General features: G+C 45.5%; 1 protein-coding gene across 1 annotated transcript; it reads left to right on the forward strand.

Moving 5' to 3' along the window:
- Nucleotides 1–482: 482 nt before the first annotated feature.
- On the forward strand, nt 483–9,379 carry wwp2 (WW domain containing E3 ubiquitin protein ligase 2). Its single transcript, XM_026996532.2, has 14 exons — nt 483–901; nt 2,057–2,138; nt 2,684–2,812; nt 3,156–3,234; nt 3,364–3,435; nt 3,502–3,590; nt 4,624–4,783; nt 6,523–6,656; nt 6,774–6,914; nt 7,177–7,297; nt 7,439–7,543; nt 7,738–7,834; nt 7,933–8,005; nt 8,248–9,379. The coding sequence occupies exons 3-14, from the start codon at nt 2,685–2,687 to the stop codon at nt 8,345–8,347; spliced, it is 1,299 nt and encodes a 432-aa protein (XP_026852333.2). The 5' UTR covers nt 483–901; nt 2,057–2,138; nt 2,684; the 3' UTR covers nt 8,348–9,379.
- The last annotated feature ends 322 nt before the right edge of the window (nt 9,380–9,701 follow it).

The following is a 9,701-nucleotide window of genomic DNA, read 5'->3' on the forward strand; positions in this document are numbered from 1 at the left end:
CATAAATGAAGCAACTTCTCCTCTACAAACTGTGCATACATGAATAAATAAATCCAGTGGTTGTTGTGTTGAGTTAAACTGGTTTAATGGTTCTGGTTCCATCGGTCCAGATGGGATTGAATGGTCTTTTATAAACTCATCACTGGTCACTGGCTTGGTCTGCAGCATCCCAGAAAGCACTGCTGGAACTGGGATTTTTAGCAGCTGCTTTTTGAGCAGTGAAGTCGCTCCCAGAGCTGAACGCCCTTCACTGCGCCAGCATGTCCTCCCCCCCCCCCAACACACACACAAGCACACAGTAGGTGTTTGTCACATACAAGTTTTCCACACACACAATCAATATATATATATATATGTGTGTGTGTGTGTTACTCCACCCACCCACACTCTCTCTCTCTCGCTCTCTCTTTCTCTCACACACACAGCTGGCAGACAGAGAGAGCTGCAGGTTCCAGTGTGTGTGGAATAAAGGTGCTTTTGTAAAGAGGGGTTGTGGCGTCTGGGCAGGAATGAATGTTTTCTTCAGTTAGCTCAGACATCACACCTCCCTGTTGCTTTCTCACAACGGCTCGACTTCAGAGCGGGACGGGCAGGAGACAGGGTGGGGCCTCCTCACCAGCCAGTGATCTCATTGGAACAGCGTGTGCGTGTGCACACTTTCCTTCCTGCCTGGCGAGTGTGGGTTTTGGAAGGCATATGCAGGGTGCGTGTGGGGCTCAGTCACTGTGTGGAGTAGCGCAGCAGAGAGCTGAGTGCTGCCTGGCTCCTGCAAAACACAGCCATCGCCACGGAGAAGCGACGCAGTTAAGCCTAGACTGTCTTAACTCTCTCGCGCTCTCTTTCTAGTCTTCAGGAGCTCCAGTGGAGAATGACCCTCTGGGTTCTCTTCCTCCAGGATGGGGTAAGTCCTGCGCTCTTTTGCTGGGCGCGCACACACACACACACACACACACACACACACACACACACACACAGACAGTTCAGGTGGAGTGTGTTGTTTAGTGCAGGGTCTGTGTAAAACTCTAGCTAGGACAGGCCAGTCTCTCACAGACATACGCGGGACACACATGGGCTCTCCAAGGGCGAATCTGGACTATCAGTTTCATTTGAAAGTGTGTTAGTCCGGTGACGGTGGAGCAAGTTTACACTGACGTACACAGAGCTGCTCTGCTCTTCACGACTGACTGCCACAGACATGTTGGTGTTTAAAGGGGAGAGAGTCCATTGGGGTCTGGGGTGGGGAATGGGGGGTAAAGGATGTAATGTAAGGGCTTCTGTTCCAGGGCTACACACACACACACACTAATGAGAACAGTATGGCACGGAGACCTGGAGTTGTGCTGAATCTGGAAAGAGTGTGAACGTGTGTGTGTGTGTGTGTGTGTGTGTGTGTGTGAGTGTGTGTGTGTGTGTGTGTGTGTGTGTGTGTGTGTGTGTGTGTGTGTGTGTGGACTTTTGGGGAGGGAAGAAGGGGGTACCATCTTTGGTCAGAAAATCAGTCAGGACTGTAACAACACACGGTGGATAAGTGACATGTCTGAGCACACACCAGATGTGTGGGGGTGGGGGGCTTTTACACGTGCACTGGGTTTGAGGTTTTGAAATTAACAGTCAGCAAATCTACCTTTTCATTTCTGTTTTTCATTCAGATTTGTTTCTTTCTTTCTCTTTCCTGTATGTAGAAGAGATATTCTATGGATGGAGGGGTGGTACTCTGTGGGTGGAGGGGTGGTACTCTGTGGGTGGAGGGGTGGGATTCCATGGCTCTAGTGAAATGCCTCAGTGAGCTGACACTTTTCCTGCAGTACTTCTAGCGCCTGTCCTCCACCTCTCAGCTTGTCCAGTAACGCCTGTCCTCTGTCCTCTTTAGGAGTAGTGCCAATCTCAGCTCACCTGTACAATGTCTGTGCTCTGAATTCTCTTTCTGTCTCCCTGAGAGAGAAAACCCTCAACAAATGCACTTTACCCTGGCAAATCAACTAAATAAACAAAATAAATCCTCACTCTCCCACTCTTTCTCACTCTCTCACTTCCACTGTGTCTCTCTCTCTTACAGAGAAACGTCAAGATAATGGCAGAGTCTACTTTGTCAACCATAATACACGAACCACGCAATGGGAGGACCCTCGAACCCAAGGGTGTGTGTGTGTGTGTGTGTGTGTGTGTGTGTGTCTCTGTCTGTCTGTGTGGCTACATTTCCAGTAAGTGTAACTGCACACACAGTCCCCAGTATCTGCCTACTGTGGCTGTGTGCTCTGCCCCCCCGTGTGCTCCGCCCCCCCTGTGTACACTCTGATTGGTTGATCTGTGGCGAGCCATTGAGGCACAGCCCTACAGGCGCTAGCTGTGGTCTCGGATCAGCCAGAACTCCGCCCACTGCTCTGAGTCATGGCTGACTGGAGTGGTGAGAGTTTACTGTGGTACAGTACAAGCTTGTTCAGTGATTCTACTGTGGAAATTCCTGCCATGTTTCTCCTGGGGGGGGGTGGATAATGTTCGGTAGAACCTCGAGGGTCACCACCCCCCTGCTGGACTCCTCAGGTCTGATTAATTCCTAAACTCTAGGGGTCTCAACTGTCTAAGTGTCATTTTGAAGTTTTATTTCTGAGACAGGGTGGGTGTACACACACACACACACACACACACACACCCTTCACTGTTTCTTACTCTCTGCCTGCTCCAGGATGGTGCAGGAGCCTCCGTTGCCCCCTGGCTGGGAAATGAAGTACACCTCAGAGGGCGTGCGATACTTTGTGGACCACAACTCTCGCACCACCACCTTCAAAGACCCGCGGCCAGGATTTGAGTCAGGGTACATACCACACACACACGTACCACACACCACACACATACACACACACCACACACACTCGTACACGTACACACACACTTGTACACTACACACACACACACACACACACACACACTCACTCACTCATACACCACACACGCTCGTACACCACACGTATACACACACACATACACACACTCTACAGGTGTTGATGAGGGTAAATACTACACACACACACTCAAATGACATTAATTCAGGGTGAAGTGTGTGAAATCTGTTGGGTTCAGTTGCTTTTCCCGTCACAGACTATATGTACCCAGATCTCTCTCTCTCTCTCTCTCTCTCTCTCTCTCTCTCTCTCTAGCTCTCGTCAGGGTGGGTCTCCTGGTGCATATGACCGCAGCTTCAGATGGAAATATCACCAGTTCCGCTTCCTGTGTCATGTAAGTGTGTATTTAAAGTTCTGCTTCCTGTGTCATGTGTGCATTTAAAGTTCTGCTTCCTGTGTCGTGTATATGTAAAGTTCTCTATCTCTCTCTCTCTGTTTCTCTCTCTTTCTCTTTCATTTCCAGTCCAATGCTCTACCCAGTCATGTGAAGATCTCCGTATCGAGGCAAACTCTGTTTGAAGACTCATTTCAGCAGGTGGGTCTCATACATTCGTGTATGTGTGTAGTGCGTGTGTGCGTATTAATGGGATTTTCTCTTCAGATCATGAACATGAAGCCATATGACCTGCGCCGTAGACTCTACATCATCATGAGGGGGGAGGAGGGGCTCGACTACGGCGGCATCGCCAGGCAAGTAACCCTCAACCCCTAACCCCTAACCTTAACCCCTAACCCTAACGCAATAATCCTCTGCTAACATTACCATTACCGTAAGTGCGGGTGTGTTGGGGTGTGTTGGGGTGTGTTACCTGGTGCGTCAGTGCCACTGTTTGCTCCCTCCACCCCCCTGTGTGCTTGAAACCCTCCTTGTGGTGATGGGGAATTCTCCTCCTGGTGTTTGGACCCCCTCCTGGTGTTTGCGTGTTGGTCTCGGTGTCTCTCCAGTGGTTTTACCCTATGGTAGGTTGGGTCAAGCTGTTCTACCACAGGGTAGAACCACGGACGGGATGCCTGGAGGTGTCTCCACTGACCCTGGTTGTGACTGCTGACCCCTGACCCCCAACCCCCATCCAGGGGTCTGGGGCAATGGTCAGGGTTCTGAGCTTCGCTTGCTGTGTTTATTCGTGTGTGTGTGTCTGTGTGTGTGTGTGTGTGTGTGTGTGTGTGTGTTATCCACATTAGTGTGTTAATGTGTTTGTGTGTGGGTTTGAGATTGTTAATAAGGTCCTCTGTAGTGTTGATGCACATCATAGTTCTCCTGAATCAAACACCTTTGTCTTAAGTTACTACTTTTCCCAGACTGTTTGTTCCATTACAGTTACAGTGATTCGCTTGTTTGTCTGTTTATGTAAAATTGCTCCTCTTATACTTTTATTTGTGGCATTGTTTTCTGTTTTTTATCCACCAATTACACACAAATTATTTTTGTTCATCAGCCCAGTGTTATTATTACAGTGATTATTTTAGGTTTTGATGTTTTCTCTTGGTGGTGTGTTTGCTGAGTGCTGTTAGCAGGGTGAGGTGGTTCAGATGTTTATTTTGCAGATACACTGCAGTTCTGTTCTTCTGTTCAGTCCAGACGTCCTCAGTCACCTCAGGCACTCACAGCTTTGTGCTGTGCTGCTAAAACGAGTGATTCACATCAGCTGAATAACCTCCAGATATTTGTCTGTCTCTCTCTCTCTCTCTCTCTCTCTCTCTCTCTCTCTCTCTCTCTCTACAGAGAGTGGTTCTTCCTGCTCTCCCACGAGGTCCTGAACCCCATGTACTGTCTATTTGAGTATGCTGGTAAAAATAACTACTGTCTGCAGATAAACCCAGCCTCCTCCATCAACCCAGACCACCTCACCTACTTCCGCTTCATTGGTCGCTTCATTGCCATGGTGAGATTCTTTATGCCAGCAGATATCGTATGTGCGTGCGTGTGCGAGTGCGCATACGTGTGTGTTTCTTGGGGCTGGAATAATTGTTGTAGGAAGAGTTTATCTTAATTTGCCATAAAGTGACTGAATCTCGATTCAAATAAAGACCTTTATTACTGCTGTCAGTGTGAGTGAGATAGAAAAGGTGTTGAGAGAGAGAATGTAGTAATATCCAGAGGACTGGAGCATGCTGGGATTATGAGAGAAAGTTAGAGTAATGTGTAGTATAGTGGTATTAGAGTAGTATAGTGGTATTGGAGTAGTGTTGTGTAGTATAGTGGTATTGGACTAGTAGTGTGTCATATAGTGGTATTAGAGTAGTGGTGTGTTGTATAGTGGTATTGGAGTAGTGTTGTGTCGTATAGTGGTATTAGTGTTGTGTCGTATAGTGGTGAATTGCAATAGCTTAGTGACTAATACAGTATAGTGAATTTAATGTGGTTTGTGTAGTGAATTCATCATTAGTAAAACATGAAGATAGCATGTTTAATACACCATCGAGTCCTCAGTGCAGTTGACTAATGTGGTCTGTGTGTTTTGCATGTGTGTGTTTGCCTGATTTAGTGCTGATGAACACACACTATCTGAGCTTTTGTTACAATAACACAAGTTGAAATACTGAAACTCCAAATGTTTAAATACTGATGATTTGAAGTGTGAAATGTCCTGAAGCAGCTTCTGTAGCCTGGAGCTGGCCGCAGGTCTACAATGAAGGGTTAGGGTCAGGACACCGTCCTGCAAACCTTTAAGAAAGGTCATGATTAATGTTTCATTCATGAATGGGTGAATGTTTACCTTCCTAATAGAAACATTCATGTGTACACAAGCCTCACTGTGTGTATAGACATGCACTTATAAAGGGAATCCAGTCAATACTGTGTATTTAAGCATATGAGTGTAAGTATGAATGGACATAATGTGTATATGTAACAGTAGTGAAGCCGTGTGTGTGTAGGTTGGACTGGATGAAAACTGGTTTCCTGCCAAAGAGACGAAGTAGCTTATAATTTCACATTTGTTAGTGAATATGTTCTTTTGTGTGTGTGTGTGTGTGTGTGTGTGTGTGTGTGTGTGTGTGTGTGTGTGTGTGTGTGTATACTATGTGGGCTGGTAGGAGTTTTGTGTTTACATGCGCGCATATATATATATATATATATATATATATATATATATATATATATATATATATATATATATATATATATTTATGTGTGTGTGTGTGTGTGTGTGATTTACCAGTATGAACATAAGGGTGCATATCTGCCCCTACTCACTTCACTCTGGGACAGAATCCAGAACTAACAGGCCCCAAAACCAACACACACACATCGATCTGCATGGCTTCAGCGCCACACCCAGTCCACTCAGGCCAAGACAGGCCTGTATTTAGTCTGAAACTTGCTTTGGAAACCCTAAACCTTAGAAACCATTATAAACCAATATACACCCCTTATAAACCAATATACACCCCTTTCTAAACCATTATAAATCCTTATAAACATTAGAAACCTCTTATAAACACTTATAAACCCCTTAAAAATGTGCAGCTAAACTTTTTGTTCCTCGTCCCTCACCCACCTAGCCCTGGTTTGTTTGTGTGTGTGTGTGTGTGTGTGTGTGTGTGTGTGTGTGTGCGCGTGTGTGTGTACGTGTGCGTGCACGTGTGCGCATTGTGTGTTTATAAACTCTGTGCTCTGTAGGCACTCTACCATGGGAAGTTCATCGATACGGGCTTCACGCTTCCCTTCTACAAACGCATGCTGAATAAGAAACCCACTCTGAAGGACCTGGAGTCCATTGATCCAGAATTCTATAACTCCATCATGTGGGTGAAGTACGTACCCTACTCTGTCCTCCAAGTCTGTCTCTGTGTGTGTGTGTGTGTGTGTGTGTGTGTGTGTGTGTGTGTGATTTTTGCTCTCCTGGTGACGTTTGTGTGTGTGATTGGCAGGGAGAATGACCTGGAGGAGTGTGGGGTGGAGCTGTATTTCGCACAGGACATGGAGATCCTGGGGAAGGTCTCCACCCACCAGCTGAAGGATGATGGAGAGAACCAGCTTGTCACCCAACACAACAAGGAGGAGTACATTGGGTATGGGTCCTGGTGATAGGAATAGTGTTGGGTTTAAAATGGTCTTAGCATTAATGTTGGGGTTAATATTAAGATTAAGGTTGGAGCTGAGTTTAGTATTAGGAATATAATTAATACTGGGATTAGGTTTAGTTTTGCCATTGAAGTGGTGGTTGTTAATATGACTGGGTTTAGTCTTGTGGTTGATTATTATTATTATGATGATGACTGGGTTTAGTGTTGGGATTGAGGATGCTATTATTATGACTGGGTTTGTGCCCAGTCTGCTGACAGACTGGCGTTTTACTCGCGGAGTGGAGGAGCAGACTAAAGCCTTCCTGGACGGCTTTAACGAGGTTGTGCCTCTCGAGTGGCTCCGATACTTTGATGAGAAAGAGCTGGAGGTGGGTGGAGCTAAAACAAACACCTGTATCTGCTTCTACTCCAAACTCAGCATTTAATTGTAATCGCAATGTTCCTGGTCCCCTGAACCCCTCACATATCTCAGCTCATTGTGATAGCTGATTGGCTGGTTTCTCTTGTAGCTGATGCTGTGTGGGATGCAGGAGATTGATCTGAGTGACTGGCAGAAAAACACCATCTACCGCCATTACACCAAGAACAGCAAACAAATCCACTGGTTCTGGCAGGTATGTGTGTGCGTGTACGAGTGTCTGTCTCACTAACACACCCTGTTAAACCCTTGTGTGTGTGTGTGTGTGTGTGTGTGTGTGTGTGTGTGTGTGTGTGTGTGTGTGTGTGTGTGTGTGTGTGTGTGTGTGTGTGTGTGTGTACGAGTGTCTATCTCTAACACACCCTGTTAAACCCTTGTGTGTGTGTGTAGGTTGTGAAGGATATGGACAACGAGAAGCGAATTCGTTTGCTGCAGTTTGTTACAGGAACCTGTCGACTGCCAGTGGGAGGCTTTTCTGAACTGATAGGTGCACACACTCATAATAATAATAAGAAGGGATTTATGCAAACCTCAGCATGTTTCTGGCAACCTAATTAACTGACGCACTCTTAATGCCACACGTAGGGAGTAACGGACCCCAGAAGTTCTGCATAGACAAAGTGGGAAAGGAGACATGGCTGCCCAGAAGTCACACCTGGTAAGACTACAGGTTACCCAGGTTACCTGGACATGTGATGATATCACACCTGGTAAGACTACAGGTTACCTGGACATGTGATGATATCACACCTGGTAAGACTACAGGTTACCTGGACATGTGATGATATCACACCTGGTAAGACTACAGGTTACCTGGACATGTGATGATGTCACACCTGGTAAGACTACAGGTTACCTGGACATGTGATGATGTCACACCACTCTGTTTCTCGTTCACAGCTTCAACCGCCTGGACCTGCCACCATATAGAAATCTGGAGCAGCTGAGGGAGAAGCTTCTGTTTGCTATTGAGGAGACGGAGGGCTTTGGGCAGGAATGAGCACTCGGAGCAGGGCGGGGCCATGGGGCAGAACCAGGGGTGGGGCCAAGAGGGGTGGGACACCAACCATTACTCCACCCACTGCTGGAATTGGAGTGAATCAGTAGGAGGGAAGGCTTTATGGCAATAGTAAAGATGCACCATTTTCCATCACAGATATTCAGTCACTTTCTAAAGCTCATTTGAAAACAGCCATAGTTAACCAAAGTGCTACAGAAATGGTCTAAGGTTAAGAAAATTTTAAAAATTAAATCACACTTGTGTATACACTTAAGAGACCACACAACCATAACACGACAACACACATCAATAACAAAAATGACAAAGCAATAAAAAAATGAAATAAAACACAAAATATAAATTAAAAAAATTAAGTAACCTGGGCACTGTAGGCAATTCAGGCACATAAACCCAGGAACAGAGAAATGTTTTTAAGGTGAGATTTACACCTGTTTTAGCACGAAGATATTGATCTTCACGTTATTAACAGCAGTTGTTGTTGAAAGTCTGGTGGCACTACAAAGCAATTTCCTCTTTACCATGGCAACAGTGCTTACTGATTGTTCTGTGACCTGACTGGTCATGGGACCTTCAACAAGTCAGTAAATGCCAGACACAAATGAAATGTGAAAATGATACTTTTTGTATCTTCAAGCATCTAGAGGGCAGTAGAGAGCCTGAGTCCAAAAGAGCCCCTACCCCTCCGTATGCTCCAGACCACCAGAATCACAACCTACAAAGCAAATTTTGATAAATAATTTTACAATACATTGCAAACTTCAGAAACAGCACAGCTAGAGTAAATGCACCATATTTTCATCTTATGGGAGAAAATATTTTACAGGAGCAGAGTTGTGAGAGAATGTAAAAGACTTGGGACAAATGTATTTTATTTCTCTGGTTTGTTTTATGTTTTGTTAATTTTGAAATAATTGGTAATTCTGTACAGAACAAAATCAAATGAGAATATACGTGTTGTTTGGAACAAAAGGGTGGTACAAAAATCCCTGATTAAAAACTGCGTGTACATATGCTGGCCTGAGATTCACTTTCATTACTTACAAACAGAAGCATCAACTAATGCATTGTTTAGATTGAGATGAACCCTTTTGTAATGTCAGATTACTGATGGATTTCTGTAGTCATCTTAATAACCCAGTGTCCTGATAATAAACTTGATTAATAAGCACTTCTGCCCCCAGCATAAAGAAAAGTCACAGAATGCGTCACGGTGACTGCGCTGTAGGGTTGACCCTCATCGCTACGGTGACTGTGCTGTAAGTTGGACCTTCAGCGCCAGGGTGACTGTTGTTGAAGGTTGTATCCTCACCACCATGGTGATCGTGTGGCAGGT

This window comes from Electrophorus electricus, chromosome 12, assembly GCF_013358815.1.
Source record: "Electrophorus electricus isolate fEleEle1 chromosome 12, fEleEle1.pri, whole genome shotgun sequence".
NCBI classification, from domain to species: Eukaryota; Metazoa; Chordata; class Actinopteri; order Gymnotiformes; family Gymnotidae; genus Electrophorus; species Electrophorus electricus.

Bases quoted from the DNA above. Each gene is read 5' to 3' on its own strand.
- wwp2 (XM_026996532.2), top strand. From the start codon at position 2,685: ATGGTGCAGGAGCCTCCGTTGCCCCCTGGCTGGGAAATGAAGTACACC. The intron at 2,813-3,155 runs GTACATACCACA...CTCTCTCTCTAG, and splicing joins CGGCCAGGATTTGAGTCAGG to CTCTCGTCAGGGTGGGTCTC. The intron at 4,784-6,522 runs GTGAGATTCTTT...TGTGCTCTGTAG, and splicing joins TTGGTCGCTTCATTGCCATG to GCACTCTACCATGGGAAGTT.